General features: G+C 47.0%; 1 protein-coding gene across 1 annotated transcript in view; it reads left to right on the top strand.

Annotated features, from left to right (window-relative positions):
* Window positions 1-1,286: 1,286 nt before the first annotated feature.
* The window catches only part of TTC39C (tetratricopeptide repeat domain 39C), a 105,467-nt gene continuing 85,982 nt past the window's right edge, over window positions 1,287-20,771 (top strand). Inside the window, exon 1 of the mRNA XM_055417086.2 lies at window positions 1,287-2,030. Within this exon, the coding sequence (XP_055273061.1) occupies window positions 1,879-2,030 (152 nt within the window). The 5' untranslated portion in view covers window positions 1,287-1,878. The remainder of the gene's footprint in view (window positions 2,031-20,771) is intronic.

Raw genomic sequence — 20,771 nt, 5'->3', positions numbered from 1 at the left:
GGCCACTATAGTACCTGAGATCTGAATTAGAGGACCCTGCTCATCAAAACACACACACACACACAAACACACACACACATTTATCAACACACAGGCACCTCTGTCACTGGAGTTCTGGCACTCAGTGCTGACTCAGTGGAACCTATAACCTGCTGATGCTCGAAAGTAACACTATTTTAAATCCGTGTGTGCTTGGGTTAAAAAAAAATTGGTCAACTTCTCAAATCCTTTTTGGAGCACATTGAAGGCAATGATGCCCTCCATTACAAAGTATTGTTTCCCAAGGCTGGGAATCATGCAGTTTCTTGCTGTTTTTTACTGTTCTAATTTGTGGCCCTAGAGGTACTCAAGAATTAGCCTGATGTTATAACAGTTACACACAGCAGCTGAGAAGTGACAACAATTCACATTACTCTTAAATTTGAGACGAATGTTGGGAATACTGTACTGTACAGGGTGGCACAGACTATAAAATAAGGGATAGCCACTTGCAGTATGAAATTATATTATTTTGGAAAACTTTTTGTGATCATTTATCTTATTGATTCCATTATAATGCTGGACATGATACGTAGAATTCATGGGTTATCTCAAAACCTGAACATTGTTTTAAGTTTTACAAACAATTTCAGTGGTTAAAGTTTGGAGAAACTTGGTCAAAGTTTCTCCAAACTGAATTTGATAAACTACACTTAAAGAATCAGGATGATTTAAGAAAGGTGGTTTAATTATACATTAAGATCATAATCTTGATTGTAACACCATACATAATTGATTTTGCTAAAATAAAAGCTGGAAAAGTTAATTTATGGAAACTCACAAAAACTGATTTATGGATTGACTCCCTAATATTAACCCCCAACACACACCACCAGCCCATCATCAGAATTTAGTTAAGTAATGGCTAAATTCAGTCATCTTCGGCGTTTTACTGACTTTTCGGTCCTTCGGAAATTGCAGCTTTACAGTCATTTTTCTGTTGCGTTGATATGAAAGTGTAATTGTTACGGTTAGTGTAGAACGCAACTGAGCAGCTGAATTTATAACTTAAATATTTAGGTGTGTGCTATCTGAGACCCTATCTGTGCCCCACGGTCGGGAGAGGATTGGCCAGACCCAGGCCCTCGCCCCTCTAGTTCTTCAACTCTGAGCTCCGGGCAGCCTTCGGGCAGGTGCCCGGGGCGCCGCCCCCGCCGCCCACCTCCTCGGGGATTGGCTTCCGCGGCTAGTGGGCGGTCCCAGGGTGCGGATAAAGTTGGGTGGCGCGCGCGCCGCCTGCGTGGGGTTTCGGGCACCCGGGGTAAAGGCTTTGCGCGCTCTCGCCGCGGCCCGGGAGGAGTTCCCAATTCGCTCTTCGAACCCGCTCGCCTTCTCCAGCTTCCCCGCGACTCCTGGGTCCGGTCCTTTTGGAGGAGGGGGTCAAGGGCCGGGCCTCGGAGCCTCGAGCGCGTCCGAGCAGGCTCGACGCGCTGGCTCCGGGCTGCCGGGCGAGGGGCGCGGTGTGAGGGCCGGGGCCCGGGTGGCGCGCGGGGGCTGCAGGAAGCGAGGGCAGCCGGGGCTCGGCCCCCGCTCCGCCCGGGTAGAGACACCCGGAAACGGATTCACCGCTTCGGTGGCCGCGCGAGCCGGGAGCCTCGGAGCGGGGCGGGCGGGCGGCTGCTGAGTAATCCCCGCGGCGGCGGCGGCGGTGGTGGGAGGCGGCGGCCTGGGCGCCCACGTCCCGGCCGCGCGCGCTGCAGCCCAGCCCCGGCTCCTCCCTCCGCGCCCGCCCACCGCGCCCGCGCCCCGCGCAGGTAGAGCCGGGCTCCGGGCGCGCGCGGGGGCCGCAGCGGCTGCCACCCCACCTCGCCTCGGCCCCGCGCAGAGCCTCGCGCGCCCATGGCCGGCTCGGAGCAGCAGCGGCCGCGGCGGCTGGACGACGGAGACGCGGCTGCGGCGCCCCTGCAGGACGCGGAGCTGGCGCTCGCCGGCATCAACATGCTGCTGAACAACGGCTTTCGGGAGTCGGACCAGCTCTTCAAACAATACAGGTGAGCGGCGCGCCCCGCTCCCCCGCCCCTCCCGGCGATCACTACCCCCTGGCGGGTCCTCGCTTCCCCGATTCGCATCCCCCGGCCTCTGCGCCTCGGCCCCGTCTCCCTTCCGCCCCCACCCAGGCTCCGCGGTCCTTTCTCTCCGCGGGACCCGCGGTCTCCCCTGACTTTCTCCCGGTCTCGTCCTGCCGGAGGAGAGCCGGGTGTCCGTCCGCTCCTCTCTCGCGGGTCCCCGCCGCCGGGTCCGGAGCCCGTGGGCTTTGAGATCTGGACCGGACGCGATTGGAGGCGGCAGCGAGCCCCGGACTTGCAGGGCCGTGACTCCGCCGAGGCGCGCCGCCCGCGCTGCCTTTGTGACACGGACCACACCAGCTGCCGCGTGCCTGCTTCGTGCTCCTCGCGTTACTGTGCATCGTTGTGGATTCCAGAGGCTTTCATTGTTTGAAAACATATGCGTAACTGCCTGGCCATGCAGGAATTAAAAAAAAAAATCCAGCCTAACTCTGCTCATTCATCTCTCTCTGCCTTTTTTCTCAAACTCAATCCCCAAAATGAGTTGCTAATGCTTTTCAAGCAAGCGTATGTATTTGATGGATTTCTCTAACTCAGATGTAGAAGAAAATGGAGGGATTTTAAACATACGTGGGAGAGAGAGGAAGCACACATGTGCTCAGTTAATTGTTTTATTCGTCTTTTTAAAAAATTGAAGCGAAAGAACTGAAACCTCGTAGCTTTCTTGTGTGTGGGGGAGGAGCCTTCAATTTCTTTGCGGAGAAGAAGAACCTGCTTTCTGGTTTAGGAAGCAAGTTTGTGATTTGCCCTTTTAGTGTCTACGGGACTAAAGGATGTTGATTGGCAGCTTCCCTGTCAGTGTTTTAAGGGCCAATTGCTGCAGGTCTTTAGGGCCGGTGTTTGGTAGGAATTAGGGAACTCCTGTGCAGCGCCACGGCCTGTAAGCAAATGAGAGGAAAGCCTAGCCCGTGGGATGCAGGCTTCTGAAGTTTTCAGACACAAAACAATGGTGGTTTCTACCGTTGGGAGCTTCCAAAAGCTTAATGGCAAAGCGAGTATCTTACAACTATAAACTTTTTCACCAAGACATTTTACTTTTAAATCAGTTTTGGGGGAAAAAAAAAAAAACCCGCAAATGGAAACTTCTTAGCTCTACTCAGAACATTTTATTTTTAAAGCATACAAATCTGATTTCAAGCCAGAGTTTCTTCAGGGATTTCCAGAGGATAGATTTAAAAGATTTAATTGTTTCACAATCTCTCATGCGGGTTTTCTTTTTCCGAGCCATCTGAGAATATATTTAATGAAAATTTTTATTTACTGTGATTTGACTTTTCCAAAAAGATATACTAATTTATGTTGTATGAGAGGGGATGGAGAAAGTCTTAGAGTCAAGTTTGTTTTCTTTGGTTGTTGATCAAGATGTGGGTACTTGCATATTTCAATACTTATTGCTTTGAAATGTTCTGTTACCTATTTAATGCCCCCCCCCCGCCAATTGCTTTAATATACTTAAATTCCTCTCTCATGGTTCCCAGATACTGAAAGCATGAAATAACTCGCTTTGCCTCATTTAGACAACTCTGTGCTCTGTTGTGTTCAGTCATGTCTGACTGCGGCCCCATGGACTGTAGCGTGCCAGGCTTCTCTGTCTTTGAGATTTCCCAGGCAGGGATAGTGAGATGGGTTGCCATTTCCGCCTCCAGGGGATCTTTTCCTCCCAGGGCAGGGACAGAACCTCTGTCTCCTACATTTCCTGCATTAGCAGGTGGATTCTTTACTGCCGAGCCACCTGGGAAGCCCCTATGCACTATTACTAGAGGGTGAGTTACGAGTGCTAGGGAAGGAGTTTCTCTGCAACTGTTGGGGGTGAAGGGAGGAGGTGTCCAGGCAGGATTTCCACTGCATAGCTAGGAGCTGTGACTGTTTGCTTGTGTTTTGAAATGGGAACCACAGATAAAGGAACACGATGTGGCATCTCTTCTGTGCCAAGCACAATTCCTTATATTTGAGCTATTCTAGTGACGACAGAGGAGTGAGGTATTTCATCCTCACAGTGTTTCTAGTTACGAGGCACTCAGCTTCTCAGTGTTTAGCATGGGCCAGGACATAGGCCCTGTGGCTCTAAGTACAGGGCTTTTTTCATTAAACCATTCTGACTGTCCCCTCTGATTGATTATATTTTGTAATTTTCCCCATGACCTTGTTTGCCAGCAACTTAAACTCTTTTAGGGGTGGATAGTAGTAGTGTCATCCTATCAGCTTCCCAGCAGCCAGGGCTGCTGCCCTAGTTCTGCTACTTTCGTAGCTGCTGACTTTGTTTTCTCAGTTTGCTTACTTGCCTGTAAAATGGGAGTCGCACACACCATAGGGTGGTTAGTATTAGAATCCACGGGAGCTGGCACCATGTAAGCCATCAAACACTAACTTTTGAACTTGATGCCTTCTCCACTATTATTGTACTTTCTACTTGATGACATAGTTTGAGTGGAAGACAAAATGTCCTGAATGCAGGTAGCCTTTGTTTTTAAAGTTAGTTTGGACTGTGCATGCTCAGTCGTGTCCGACTCTTTGCTACCCCACGGGCTATAGCCTGTGAGCTCCTTTGCCCGTGGGACTGCCTCAGCAAGAATACTGGAGTGGTGTGCCATTTCCTTCTCCAGAGGATCTTCCCAACCCAGGGATCGAACCCACGTCACCTGCATTGTACTAGGATTCTTTATTACATTACTGCTGAACCACCAGGGAAGCCCTCACATAATGCATTTCAAAGACTTAGGTCCTGCTATGCCTTGGGACACTTCTCTTCCCTTTCCAGGGTTGAATGGCCTGCTGGAAAACTCAGCAGTAATTTCATACTGTTTGAGGAACACCTCAAACTCAGTTTATTTGCTGAAGAGAGAACAACTTCAGTATCTCATTCCTTAGGATTCTTCTGTCACCACCCTTCCCTTTCCAGTAAACATTCTAGAATTGTATCATTACGGTTTAACAATAGAAACATTTGTGTGTAGTGTAACAGTAACACTGTAAGAAAATTAAGGCAAGAAGGTCACTTTCTCTTGCCACATTACTAGGATGATAAAGTTTCACCAGTAGTTACCTAATGAGAAATGATTACTTCGTAGAAACATTATCGTGAAGGTCATTCTGAATTAGTGGAAAGCTGGGGTTGTATAATTTAGATATTATACAGATAGGAACATGGTCTTCCCAGGTGGCTCAGTGGTAAAGAATCCACCTGCCAGTGCCGGAGACACAGGAGACATGGGTTCGATCCCTGAGTGGGAAAGATCCCCTGGAGGAGGGCGTGGCAGCCCACTCCAGTGTTCTTGCCTGGAGAATCCCATGGACCAGAGGAGCCTGGCGGGCTACAGTCCATGGCAAAGAGTTGGATGTGACTAAAGCAACTTGGCATCCCTGCACATGCACAATAGAGGCTTTCTCTTGAGACATAAGACTACACAGCTGGAATTTCAAAATGTAGCTGTCACTTCTGTTGTAACTATAGTAATAACATAACACGCTGCCCAGGTGTTGATGCTGAGCCCCCGTCATGCACTTGGAGATATTTTCGCAGAGGCTGAGACAGATTGGTGCTGATTTAAGCCCAAGAATATACCTTTGTAAGTGTGTGATCCTGACCCTCTAAAATCACATTGTTTGTGTTGGTCTGGGGGCTCAGTGCTGTAATTCAGCAGTGCTCACTCCCCTTCCTACACACACACTTTTAACTGATGTTCATGTGTCTGACACACACTCAGACCTTTAGGAACTCAGACTTGTGACAAGAGGCTGTGGTTATGTGCATGAGGCAGGCACCGGATTTTTAGGTGTTGAGTTGCAGGTAAACTTGGCTGGTGGGGAGAATCTGGAGATGTAGCCATGGCTGTTGTGGCCTGTAGGACTAGAGAGAAGCAGCGTGTAACCCAGCTTGAAGGAAAATCTTACAGAGGAACTGAGGCTGAGAGCTATGATGGGGTGGAAGTGAGCAAGTTGAAAGAGAGGGAATTGGGGGAGGTGGGGGAGGAGGAGAACGTGAGCGGAGGTGGGTGGACGTGGAACTCCAGGAGAGAGATGTGAGTGGCATCTGGAGAAGGGGGTTGAGACCTGGCAGCTGATCAGTGTTATTAGGTTGTCACGTCGGATGGGTTTTCTACACTTGTTTTCTTCTCAGCTTTGCTGCTTGGTCCACGTTTCCTGTGAGTCAGTGTTGCCTTTCAGGGTGTTCAGTTAACTCATGCTCTCCGTGGCCCTCACCCATCAGTGTGGCTCTCACATGTCACAGTGTGGCCCTCACATCTGTAATTAACACCTGGCTGCTCGAGCCTCAGAGTCCTGATGTCACCATCTCTTTCTCTTTAGGGCTTGAGACGTTACTTTTGTAATCGGCAGACTAGAAGGAGAGGTGAAGCTCTGAACTCCAAGGAGGACAGGAGACATTTGGAGCTCCTGAGCCGAAGAGCTTTGCGGTTCTTATTTCACAGGCCTGGCATTTACTGTCCCTCTGACCCTTGAGGCCACCATCTCCATCTCTTGCTTTAATCCCCAGCATTCTTTCTGACCCTCAGACACCTGCCCTGTTCACCCCTGCCAACACAACTGCCACTTTCTGGCTGTAGAGATTATTAAAACGTCCTGTTTGGTCATTGTCAGGTCAAACAAAAGGCGTATAACAGAATGGATGTTCACGGATGATAAATAGGCATAAATAAGGGCTTGATAGGGAATTAGTGCATAGTCGGGGTTACGAATTGTGATATTTTTCTTTTCTGTCTTAAAGTATAAAAATGGCAAAAATGTATTAAAAACAAAAAACAACAAAAACTCATGTTTAAAATGAATGTCTAGGTCCTAAATTGTTTTCACATAGTTTATGGCATATACAATCAAACTGCATTACTTGTGGCCTTTTTGTGAGCAGGTTGATTATAGAGCCAGTCTCAGTGGAGAGATGGCTCAGTATAATTCGAGATTTCAGACTGGACCCCATGGGCCAAATGTGGTTGGCTGGTTTTGTAAATAAAGGTTTTTTGTTTTTGTTTTTTTAAATGCTTAAAAAAAATTTACTTATTTTTGGCTGTGCTGCGTCTTTGTTGCTACATGGGCTTTCCCCCAGTTGGGGGGAGTGGAGGCCACTCTCTAGCTGCAGGTCTGCAGGACTTTCATTGCACAGGCGCTAGGGTACGCAGGTTTCAGTAACTGTGGCTCGTGGGCTCAGTAGCTGCAGCTCCCAGGCTCTAGAGCACAGGCTCGGTAGTTGTGGTATACGGGCTTAGTTGCTCCATATACATGTGGGATCTTTTTGGATCAGGGACTGAACCTGTGTCTCCTGCATTGGCAGGTGGATTCTTTACCACTGAGCTCCCAGGGAAGCCCAGTAAATAAAGTTATTAGGATACAGCTAGACTCACTTCCCAAAAACTTTTTGGCCAACCCATTATCTTCTTTGGTGGTTCAGTGGTAAAGAATCTGCCTACCAGTGCAGGAGCTGCAGGGGACATGGGTTTGATCCCTGGTGGGGAAAGAACCCCTGGAGGAGGAAATGGTAACCCACTCCAGTATTCTTGCCTGGGAAATCCCATGGACAGAGGAGCCTGGCAGACCACAGTCCATGGAGTTGCAATGAGTGGGACAGGACTGAGTGATTAAACAACAACAAAGTATTATGTGAACAGCAGCAAAGGATCTTCTTCGTGAAGAAACGAATACAGAGCCTACAGCCCACAAAGCTTAGCATAGTTACTCTCTGGACCCTTACAGAAAGAGTTTGATGACGTCTGGTACAAACCAATGTTCTCCCTGGAAAAACTTGAAAGTCTGGTGTAAGAGACCTGAACCCATATGTGTCCGAGCCTCTAGTGTACCCAGCAGTGTGTTGGATGCTCTGGACTCCAAGGGGAGCCTGCAGGTCGTCTGTGGGCTCCACGTGATCTGGCTGCTCCCAGAGCTAGGTGCCTGCACCTTGCTGCCAGAGGCCCCAGGGAGTCCATAGCTGCAGAGATGCAAGAAAGGAGAAGCAACAGGAAGCAGAAATGATGTGGGCAACTGGCGGGAAGGAGGAGGCTCAGCTGCTGCCCTTTTCCACCCTCAGCTCATCGGTGTGTGTATGCGAAGGCTGGGGGATTTTCTCCCCTTCCCAACTATTGCAGTGTCTGAAAAGATGCTAATTAAAGATTCATTTGACTTAATTGGGATGTTTAAAAAAAATGCTGTTGCCTGTAGAATAATGGGAGAATTTACAGGAAATTATTAGGAAAAAGTGACCACCTCTACTGTAGGAGTGGCATGAGGCTTTCTCTTCCTCTAGTTATACCAAACCCACTGTGGACCCTCAGACACATCATCGTGTTTCAGGGGTTAGACCTTTTGTACAGACTCATAAAAAAAGCAAAAACATTTATTTATTTGGCTGTGCCGGGTCTTAGTTGTGGCATGTGGGATCAAGTTCTCTGACCCGGAATTGAACCTGGGCTTCCTGCACTGAGGGCGCAGAGTCTTTACCACTGGACCACCAGGGAAGTCCCTGCACTGACTTTTAAATCCCGCTTTTTACACCCCAGTCTCCTCTGAAGATCAAACCAGTCAGTCCTAAAGGAAATCAGCCCTGAATATTCATTGGAAGGACTGATGCTGAAGCTCCAATACTTTGGCCACCTGATGCAGAGAGCCAGCTCATTGGAAAAGACCCTGATGCTGTGAAAGACTGAGGGCGGGAGGAAAAGGGGAAGACAGAGGACGAGATGGCGTCACGTCACCTCTGTGGATGGCATCACCAGCTCAATGGACATGAGTTTGAGGAAGCTCCAGGAGAGAGTGAAGGACAGGGAAGCCTGGCGTGCTGCAGTTCATGTGGTCACAAAGAGTTGGACATGACTGAGCGACTGAACAATAACAACTCCTCTGCCAGGGTCGCCCTCCTACTTACCCAGCGACAGCAGAGGGAATTTGGAGAGGGAATTGGCTGAGAAGGACTCTCAGAGGAGAGAGAAGATAAGGGAAGCCCAGAGAGTAGGTGGCTGTTATTTCAAAACCTCTCTTAGTGCCAGTCTGCCTCGTGAAAGAGGTTGGGGTGCCCGGGGAGGAACTCCTCTCTGTCTCAGACTTTTTCCATTGCTTCCTTTGTCTTACAAGTTCACGGTATGCTGTTCGGCTGGTAACATAGGTCTAATCTGGGATTGAATAGGTCTTTGGGGGTGAACCTGGGGATCTAGTCCTTCCTTAAAGACTTGGGATTTGGGGAAGCGCATCCCAGTTTCTGGACAGGAGGCTTTGCATGCCTGTTCTTTGAGGTACAGTTGACACGCAGCACCCTCATTTCAGGTGTTAACACAGTGATGGGCTGTTTATACGTGTTGTGCAGTGATCGCCACAGTGAGTCTCGTTAACATTGGTCACCATGCAAAGTTACAAATGCACATCCTAGAAGGCTGTTCGTTAATTGCTGTCTCGATGGTGTAGTGACTTCTGATGTCTGATTTGAAGATGGTACTGGACTCTTCTTCGTGTGTAGAGATGCTTGCTGGTTGGCCGACTCTATCCTTTTCCCTCTAGCTAAGGTTGCTTTCTCCATCTCTTCCTTCTTGCTCAAGAATTTCAGAACATGACAGCTTGATACACAGCAGGGAGTTACTCTTGTCTTACAGGAAAACGGTCAGTCTGTTATGACAGAGAAAGCCCTTTGAGAAGGTCTACTGTGTGCCAGGCTCAAAGGTGAGAAACAGGTCCCTGCTTCAAGCAGCCGTTGCTCACTGAATACCTGTAAACCTGCTGCACAGTCACTTGAGCAGTCTGACTCAAAGCTGGAATGTCTGGGAAATCGCTGGATTAGGTGACTTTTCCTAAGATGCATCAAAATAAATAAGAATCATAAATTATTGGTAACTACTGGAGAAAGCAAGAGAGTTCCAGAAAAACATCTATTTCTGCTTCATTGACTATGCCAAAGCCTTTGACTGTGTGGATCACAATAAACTGTGGAAAATTCTGAAAGAGATGGGACTACCAGACCACCTGACCTGCCTCTTGAGAAACCTATATGCAGGTCAGGAAGCAGCAGTTAGAACTGGACATGGAACAACAGACTGGTTCCAAATAGGAAAAGGAGTACGTCAAGGTTGTATATTGTCACCCTGCTTATTTAACCTATATTCAGAGTACATCATGAGGAACGCGGGGCTGGAAGAAGCACAAGCTGGAATCAAGATTGCCGGGAGAAATATCAATAACCTCAGATATGCAGATGACACCACCCTTATGGCAGAAAGTGAAGAGGAACTCAAAAGCCACTTGATGAAAGTGAAAGAGAAGAGTGAAAAGGTTGGCTTGAAGCTCAACATTCAGAAAACGAAGATCATGGCATCTGGTCCCATCACTTCATGGGAAATAGATGGGGAAACAGTGGAAACAGTATCAGACTTTATATTTTTGGGCTCCAAAATCACTGCAGATGCTGATTGCAGCCATGACATTAAGAGACGCTTACTCCTTGGAAGGAAAGTTATGACCAACCTAGATAGCATATTAAAAAGCAGAGACATTACTTTGCCAACCAAGGTCCGTCTAGTCAAGGCTATTGTTTTTCCAGTGATCATGTATGGATGTGAGAGTTGGACTGTGAAGAAAGCTGATCACTGAAGAATTGATGCTTTTGAACTGTGGTGCTGGAGAAGACTCTTGAGAGTCCCTTGGACTGTAAGGAGATCCATCCAGTCCATTCTAAAGGAGATCTATCCTGGGTGTTCATAGGAAGGACTGATGCTAAAGCTGAAACTCCAATACTTTGGCCACCTCATGTGAAAAGTTGACTCACTGGAAAAGACTCTGATGCTTGGAGGGATTGGGGACGGGAGGAGAAGGGGACGACAGAGAATGAGATGGCTGGATGGCATCACCGACTCGATGGACGTGAGTTTGAGTGAACTCCGGGAGTTGGTGATGGACAGGGAGGCCTGGCGTGCTGTGATTCATGGGGTCACAAAGAGTCGGAGACGACTGAGTGACTGAACTGAGCTTCACTAGGTAGTACTGTCTCTGTGTCAGGTCACAGATGCCCCGTGTGTTCCTCCTCACTTTATTTTCCCCACAGTCCTGTGCAGGATGCTCTTGTCACCTCTCTCTTATGAGGGGGTGGGAGTGTGGTGCACAGTGATATTGGATGAGCTGCCCAAGGTGTCACAGTAAGTGGGTGAGCTGGGTTTGACTCTAGGGTGTCCAGCTGCAGAGCCTGTGTTTTTAACCACTGCACCACACTATCCTGCTTTTGTAATAACCCTTACACTATGAGAAGTTGGCCTGCATGTGGCTCATGTCATTTTGGGGTGAACTCCCCATTCCAAAATCTGCAATGCACACTCCAGCACCCACAGGCAACCCAGTAAACCACCAGAGAGGTCCATCCACAGGGAGTGTGTCACCCAGGTTTCAGATGCCCGGTGGCTCCCAGCTGGCCCTGGGGTGAGGTCCCAGGTCTTGTCCTAGGATGGATGTGCTCTGATCTGGCCGGTCTGCTTCCCTGCCTCCCTCCTGACCCTTCCTTGGTCCCTTCCTCCTTAGCTATGCTGGAGAATTTTGCATTATCTGACTGGTTCTGACTTGTCATTCATGACACAAGCCAGGTTCCCAGGAGGAGGTGGTGCGGCCCCTTGGTTGCTCCTCCATCCTTTCATCCAGCTCTGTGATGTGAGGGTCACATGTTGACATGTCTGGGTGCGAGGGCTGAGATGGGTGGACGTCTCGTTGGGTGTTCCTGAGGCCACCCTTCTGAGGTCACTGCAGTCACCTGGAGTCCACGAGGTTTTGTGGACTTACCAGCACATGCAGCCCAGGGGCACTGCCTGTTAGGAGCCTTGCTTCCTCAAACCCCTCCTGCATCCTGATGTGTAGTGGGCACATCCAGACCCCATGGAGGGACTCTGAGCACCCCTGAACTGATGTTCTGCGTTTCATACATAGGTAGCAGGGCTCCTGTCTGGCCCTTCAGCCTCTTCCCTTTGGGGCATCCAGGCTGCCCAGTGCTTGGTGAGGGGCAGTGCAGAGCAGGGCTGCCAGCCAGCATGTCCTGGTCTTGACAGGTACCATCAAAGGAAAAGTGGAGGCTCTGGTGAAGTCTTCTGCTTCTAAAGTGGCCACGAGTCTCAACTGCATCCAACCCGGGCAGGTGGCTTCTGAGCTGAGCTATCTCCTGCTCCTTGTTGTCTCTGGCAGGCAGACCCACCTTTCACGTCTCCCATCAGCCACCCCTGATACTCTAGGCTGCCCCGGGTGGGGGCGGCATGACGTGTTGGTGTCAATTGCTTCTTTGGCATGAGAAGGTGACAATCTAGCTTCCTGACTCCACAATCCCTGTCCTGAATTTCAGGACAAACTGGTCTCTGGAAAAACTTTGAGGCTGGGAGGAGAAGCTTTCCAGACAGGTGGCTTGCAACTCTTTCAAATCTAACACCCTGTTTTTGAACAGATGTTTTGTAATTCTCCTTCCACGATCCTAAAATGAAATTGATAGATAAAATGACCTAAGAAAAAAATGACCCATGACACGTACACTGTCTAAACGTCAGCAGAATGCCCAAATAGTAGCATAAGGGAGAATAAAAATAATTCATAATACAAAATTACATGTATTCAAAACATAAATGCTCAGCACACCATCAGAAGATAGTCATTAGGTGCTTGCACCTGTGTGTAATGAATCAATCTGGAGTTGAGAGACAATCAGAAGCCGTTCCATAGCAGAAAAATGAGAGTGTAGGTTCACTTGACACAAAAGAAGTAACAGATCACACTGTTCTGTGTACGTTAAGAGAAAGCAGGGAAAGCCTTAATTGAAGTAAGATAATATGCCACAGCAAGCCACGGGCTGTTGACATGGAGAAAATAAGGAAGCATGGCATTTTTGTAACGAGCCTATGTCAGGGTTGTGTCAGCATAATTAATTCCCTGTATTAGGACATGGGATGTGTGCTGACAGAGGGTCTCACAAAACGAACTCCCATCTTTAAATCCCTTGCCAAACCAAGTCCTCTGGAGACCAAAGCCTGTAATAGATTTCTCAGAGGATGAATTGGAAAAAAGTTTATAGGGAAGCTGGGGCAGGAGATGTATGACACACCCCCTGAGGGCAGTGTCAGAGTAAGACAGAAAAATAAGAAACCCCAAGTAAATAATTTCTGTGTGTGATTCTAATGATACAGATTTCAACATGCTACAGATCCTTAATAGTGGATGGCAAAAATGAAGCTTATTCGTGAAAATCCTTAATGAATTAATGAAATACATGAATGAAAATCTGATTTTTCATGGGTCTTTAATAATTTGATTTTAATTGTATTTAAAGGAATTTTCAATATTCCTGTGAAATTCTGGCATGTGACTTTTGCAAACGCGGGCTGGCGTAGCTGTGGTGTGTTGTCAGCTCAAATGCCACAAGCGGTGTTGCTGGCATAATTTTCTAAAATTGTGAACACGTCTTGACAAAGGGTATATTTAGACAAGGAGGGAATGGTCTTGTGCTTCTGTGTTCAGGGAAGTGGATTCTAGAACTAAGCAATGGAAAACGGTGCCATGCTTGTGAATTTCCACACGTTCAGAGGTCGTGCAGGACATGGGGTGATACTCAGGAGTCTGGCACGTTGAGGATGGCCGGGGTCCCGGGCACATTCTGCTACACTTGTTGTGTTGCCCCAAAACGGCCCCCACAGATTTCCCAATCACCTCTATTAAGAGGTACTGGGCTTGGGGGTGTGGCACTCAAGACAAGGTTCATCTCCAGCTGGGATCCCAGGGCTGCTGGGATCAGCAGTAAGGGGACGCAAGCCCTGGCTGGCAGGGCCACCGCAGGGGGCTTGTGTGGGTGGGGGTAGTGCCCCCAGTGAGTCTGTGACCTGGTGCGAGGCAGAGTGCAGGGTAGGGATCCTCCAGGGGTGGCCCCACTGGTTGCTGCTTCTAAACACCAGCTTTTCCAGGTCACACACGGCTGCTTCTAGGGCCCAGACACCTCCAGGAAGGGATGTCAGCACAGGTTCTTTTGTCCCCCTCCAGGTGGAGGGTGAACCCTTGGGTCCCCTTCCCATCTTCTTTCTCATTGCAGAGCCAGCCTGCAGGACCCGTGTCTTTCCAGCCTCAGATGATTTCATTTCAAAGGCCTCCTCTCCCGAGTGTCCCACTCAGGTCTTCCTAACTGTGAATCTCAGGGTGTAAACTCGTCCATGTCCTTCCTAAGAAGTATGATTGTATTAAAAATCTAATCAAAAGGCAAGATTGAAGAGGTGAGCAAGCTTTTTGCTCAGTAGGTTACTCCCACACAAAAGCAGTCAAAACCTCAGAAATCAGGATGCAGTTGTCCCAAAGTTAGAGAGTCAAGGGGACCACAAAAGTGATTCCTCTAGAATGGAAGGAAATATGGCAGGAAGTGTCAGGTTGATTTTCTGAAAGCAGCTAGTAGAACCCTCCCCCCCCCCCACCATGCACACACATACCCACAGTTTAATTTCAGGTAGGGCACCTCCATAAGCAGACTCCCAGAACTTTCCGTGGTCCCACCCTCAGCCATGCCATCACCTGTATCCCACGGTACATGTGGGTGCAACCTGTTCTTTACCTGCTTGATTGCATCATTGTACTCCTGGGTGGGGCTTTTCTAGGGCAAAGTGAATCTGAGAGTGATGCGTCTCTTTCTGGGTTCCCATGCTTAGTAAGCATTATTTGCTGTTCTCACTTTGGCCTCTGATCATCTAGATAGGCGCCTTTTGCTTCACAGTTCACCCTCATTACTATAGCATCCCTCCCTCAAGTTTTACTTCCATGATGTAAATCACTCACTGGATAAATAGATTTTCAGATGTTTGTATCACTTCATCCTTATCATAAGTAAAAAGTGTTAGTACTATTCTAACTGGACAGAAAGGAGGAAGCATGAGTTTTTATATCCGAATCCAAGTTGAAATTACTAAATGACAGAAATTCGGGTCTTGGGAAGCAATTGGTTTAAATGGAAATCCACGCTGCGTGGCTTCTTGGGGACTGCTTCTGGGATAATCAGTCACTGTTAAGGCCTCAAATGCTTTTATGCCCTTCCCACCCTTGTTTGGATAGTGAATTGCAAAATCTCTAGTTTTGTATCGTCAGCCCATCTCTGGAGCAAAAAAGGATGGAATATCGTTGTGTCTTGTCAATCATGCTCACCCTTAACTTTTGTTGCTATTCGGTCACTCAGTCGTGTCTGACTCTTTGTGACCCCATAAGCTGCAGAAAGCAGGGGCTTCTCTGTCCTTCACCATCTCCTGGAATTTGCTGCAAGTCATGTCGATTGAGGGCTTCCCAGGCGGCACTAGTGGTAAAGAGCTCACCTGCCAGTGTGGGAGACATAAGAGATGCGGGTTCGATCCCTGGGTTGAGGAGATCCCCTGGAGGAGGGCATGGCAAACCACTCCAGTATTCTAGGGCTTCCCTGGTGGCTCAGACAGTAAAGAATCTGCTTGCAATGCAGAAGACTCTGGTTCGATTCCTAGTTCAGGAAGCTGCCCTGGAGTAGGGCATGGCAACCCACTCCAGTATTCTTGCCTGGAGAATCCCATGGACAGAGGAGTCTGGCAGTCATAGGGTCATGCAGAGTCGGATGTGACTGAAGTGACTTAGCACGAACATGTCCATTGAGTCGGTGATCCCATTCAACCATCTCATCCTCCGTTGTCCCCTTCTCCTCCTACCTTCAGTCTTTCCCAGCATCAGGGTCTCTTCCAATGAGTCAACTCTTTACATCAAAGTATTGGAGCTTCAGCATCAGTCCTTCCAATGAATATTCAGGGTTGATTTCCTTTCGGATTGACTTGTTAGGATCTCCTTGCTGTCCAGGGTACTCTCAAGTCTTCTCCAGCACTCCAGTTTAAAAGCATCAATTCTTTGGTGCTCAGCCTTCTTTATGGTCCAACTCTCACATCCAGACATGACTAATGGAAAAACCATAGCTTTACCTATACAAACATTTGTTGGCAAAATGATGTCTCTGCTTTTTAATATGCTGTCTGGGTTTGTCATAGATTTTTTTCCAAGGAACAGGAGTCTTTCAGTTTCATGGCTGTAGTCACTGTTGGCAGTGATTTTGGAGTCCGAGAAAATAAATCTGTCACTGTCTTCATTTTTTCCCCATGTATTTGCCATGAAGTGATGGGACTAGATGCCACAATCCCCTTAACTTTATTGGGGTCTAAAATAAAAAAACACATTGGACCCATCAGTTGCATACTGGTCTAATGACACTTGAACCATCCAAGGTGAAATGGGCCTGGCTATTGTAAGCCTGCAGTTGTTGGAGGAATTGGCCATCTCCTGGTCAACAGCAAGATTTGCAGCAACTCAATTGCCCAGAAAAGAACGATTATGAGTTTATAGCAGGAATGCTGTTTGCTTCAGCTCTCAACCATGGGCTTTCACAAGTTTTTTGTTTCTTCTGTATTGATGGTTGATGAGACACTCATTCCCTTGAATTATTAAAATTACAGATTGAGCTGGAAATTACTCCTCTTGAAATACCACAGGGAAAGGAGGAGGGAAGGGCCATGGGTGAGAGGAAACAGCTGTCTAAAATAGTTTAGCCAAGGGTTGGAACCTGTGGTGAAATTCCTCTGGATTCTTGTTCTGGAGATTATCAGTGTAAAAATGGCAAGAAATGACCGAATGGTTTTTTTGTGTCCCTTGTGTGGTATTCTTGGATCAGAGCTGGGCTTATGAGAGACAGTTTTTGTTCAGTCGCCCAGTCGTGTCTGGCTCTTTGCAACCCCATGAACTGCAGCAAGAGAGGGGATAGTTGAGGTTAAGTTGAAACTATGAGCTTTTAGAAGACAGAGTTTTACCTGGAAATAAACCTCATCAAGGATCTATTCTGTTCAAGTCTAAGTTTATAGTTAAAGAAGCTTATAAATAATGAACCAAACCCAAATGGAATTTTCCTGCCCTATGAAAAGAAAGTGAAAGTGTTAGTCGCTTAGTTGTGTCCAGCTGTTTGTGACCCCGTGGACTGTAGCCCACCAGGCTCCTCTCTCCATGGGATTCTCCAGGCAAGAATACTGGAGTGGGTAATCATTCCCTTCTCCTGGGGATCTTCCTGACCTAGGGATTGAACTCAGGTTCCCTACATTGCAGGCAGATTCTTTACCACCTGAGCCACCAGGGAAGCTCTTTCTGCCTTATGGTCTACTGAAAGCTAAAGGAAAATAAGTGTTTTGGTGAGAGAAAAAAAAACTTTCTTATTAAGTTCAGAGTTGTTTACTGAGCACTAGTTTATTAAAAGGTTATTATGAAGAGGACATCTCTATAGTTTCACTTTGAAATGCCTTTTCAACTGAAAAATAGAGATATCTAAAATTTCTAGGTGATTAAGATAATTTAATGTTTGAATTGCTTGTATTGATAGCTGAGAGTACTTAATTCTCATTCAGAGTGTTCACACAGTTTGTGGATTACTGCCACAGATAATAAAGGAGACCCTATGTTAATTTAAAGATGAGAAAATTAATGAAAACATTATCAATTTTGTTTACTTAAAAAATAAGCTTTGAAGGGTTGTTAGAAAGACTTTTTAGCTAGTTGATAGTGTGTGGTTTCGATGACCTCTGTTTAAGTTACTTATCAATACTGGTGCCGTCTGCTGTTAATGGAGATAATTGATTTGATTGTCTATTTGTATGATTTAAGATAGAGAAGGAACTAAATGCTGATGAGTTAGGGAGATATTTGATACACATTAATGACACAATTAGAAAAACTGTAGGAAAAAATTGACTTTATTTAGCCTGGAGAGTTATTTTCAGAGTAGATCAGTAACTCTAAATGAGCATCAGGCTTTAGCAATAAATGAATATGAATTAGCAAAGCTAGAGGGGAATCGGAATAAAGTAAGTGGTATCACAGTCTGGTAATCAGACAGCAGACTCGGTCTTTGCTTGCATTACTGCTCAGGCGAAGAGGCAGTGAGTGGTAATCAATGCTTACCGTTAATACACGCCTTGACAGACGCATTTTGTCCTGAATCCCAGGGCTCTCTGCAGCAGATAAGTATTATCACTGTCACTTGGCTCCTGACACAGTGAAGTCTTAACCCAAGTTTAAAAGACTGAGTGGGACATCTGGCCCCAACCCCAGAGCGTATGCTGTTTTCCCTGCTTCCTCCGGAAAGAACTCTGTTGCTGTGCAGCTTGGCATCACCCAGCAGTCTTGCAGTCTCAGGGTCTCCTGCACATCTGCTCTTCTGATGTCCCCAAGCTCAGTGGGTCGCCCCTCTTGAAACAAGGCTACAGACTCCAGAAGTCTCAAATGTCCTCTTGGCACCTCTCTCATCAGCATTTGCCAGTTTTCCTCCCTAAGTACCTCTTGAGTCCATTCACTTCCGTCCACCGCCACATTATCCAGACCACGTCTCCTTGGGCAGTTGCAGAGCCCAGATGGCTTCCTCTTACCCTCTCTATCCCTCCTCCCCACCCCCCAATGATCTTTCACGTCTTATTGCCTCTGCTGAGAACACTTTCATGACCTCAGTGGTAGGCTGAAAAGTGGTCCTCCAAAAGATACCTGTATCTTATCCTTCAAACCACAGCGTGTTACCTTGCTGCCATTGTTGTTCCGTCGCTAAGTCATGTCCAACTCTTTGTGAACCCATGGACTGTAGCCCGCCAGGCTCCTCTGTCCATGGGATTTCCCAGGCAAGAATACTGGAGTGGGTTGCCATGCCTTTTTCCAGGGATCTTCCCAACCCAGGGATTGAACTTGTGTATCCCGTGCCAGCAGGTGGATTCTTTACCGCTAAGCCACCTGGGAAGCTCCTGGTGTTACCTTAGATGGCCAAAAAAAGGATCTTTACAGACATGATTAAGTTAAAGATTTTGAGATGGGAAGATGATCCTGGATTATCTGGGTGGATAGCCAATCCTCCTGGAGTGAATACATACAATCACACATATTCTTGTAAGAGGGAGGCAAAGTAAGGTTTTATACATGCAGCAGGTAAGACTGTTATGAAAACAGAGCAGAGAGATTTGAAGACATCAGCCTTGAAGATGGCAGTGATTGAAGCCGCAGCCCAGGAATGTGGGCAGTCCCTGGAAGCTGGAGCGGTCCAGGCATGGGTTCTCTGGAGAGCCTGTAGAGGGAGCAGCCCAGACCTGCCCATGTGCTGATCTCAGCCCAGGGAAACTCTGGACTTCTGGCCTCCAGAACTGAGAGAGAGAGAAAAAAAAAAATCCCTACTGTTTTAAGCCACCAAATTTGTGATAACTTATTGCAGTAGTCCCAGGAAACTAAAAGTAACCTCCTCCTGCTCTCAGGATCAGGACCAAAGTTTCTGATAGCTTCGTTGCAGTGTGCCTTGGTTCTGTTTGGTTTGCCCCTAGACCATTTACTGCTTTATCTGGTTTCTTATATTTCAAAATAATTTCATTGTGTTCCTTCTAGGCTGGGGCTGTACAAAGCCAAGGAAACTCATGCTGCAGAATAGGTTCATAGCTCCTATTTTCATATGATGAAGTGAAAGTATTAGTTGCTCAGTCATGTCAGACTCTTGGTGATCCCATGGACTATAGCCCACCAGGCTTCTCTGTTCATGGGATTCTCCAGGCAAGAATACTGGAGTGGGTTGCCATTCCCTCCTACAGGGGATCTTCCTGACCCAGGAATCAAACCTGGGTCTCCTGCATGGCAGGTGGATTCTTTACCGTCTGAACCTCCAGGGAAGCCCCTTCATATGATGGTTTATATAAAAATGGAAAAGTAGCTTTAAGTTGACAGTGATTTTGGTTTCAACAAGCTTAAGAATCTAGATTAACCTTGATTTAAAACATCAGCGCTTTGTCAGTCCTGTCATTCTGTAGCCTTATGTTGCATGTCTGTGCTCTTCCCTTACTCTGACTACTTTCAAATTCTTGAAGATTCTCAAAGAATCGTGTTTCTTTCCTCTGGGCTTCTTACCTCAATTTATAATTATACACAGATAGCACTTGCTTTGCTTGGTTCTAATCTGCATGCATTTCAGTTCCTGGAGGTTATTAGTTAAATAACCAGTCCCCCAGTAACATGGTTCACATTTCAGTTCCACCAGTGTATAAACTGAATAACCATACACAAGCTGCTGCTTCTTCAGCCCACAAACCCCCATAGGTGTAACAAATATATATCATGATCAGTGGCCAATCACATCACTTCTTGCAGTCTGCTTGTCATTGATCACTGCACACCTCTTCGTTCCCACAGACATCGGAGTATATTGTTGCCTCCTTGTCTCATACCGATAAACCCATGTGACATTTTACAAAAATGGCTCTTTGAAAGAGAGATTTAACCAAACAAAGATAAAAGTGCAGCAGAGAAAAAGGAATTCCCTCACTAAAGGAATCAGAAGGACTTTCACAACCTTGAAAGCACAAAGGCTACAATGTTGGAAGCCGACCTAAACTTGGTGAGAAGTATGACGATTGACCAAGGCATAGCAGCAAAAATGCTCACTCTGCATCTTGAGTTCTATGACAAAGAGAAAGCATGTGCTTTTCAAACACTCCTGATACATTAGTTTCTGAGAAGTAAAACCCTTTAATGCTCAGTGTTTCTAATGGTTTCAATTATAGGCTACTAAGTAAATAAATTTTACTATTTTTAATTTTCCTATACATTTGTAGTGGATAGTAAGAATGTTTAAACTTCTCTAAATTGTGAAATTATACAGAGGGATATAATTGCGATTGT

This window comes from Moschus berezovskii, chromosome 28 (assembly GCF_049115385.1).
Source record: "Moschus berezovskii isolate FMDL1 chromosome 28, NW_MosBer_1.0, whole genome shotgun sequence".
Classification (NCBI taxonomy): Eukaryota; Metazoa; Chordata; class Mammalia; order Artiodactyla; family Moschidae; genus Moschus; species Moschus berezovskii.
This window is presented reverse-complemented; position numbering and strand designations above follow the sequence as displayed.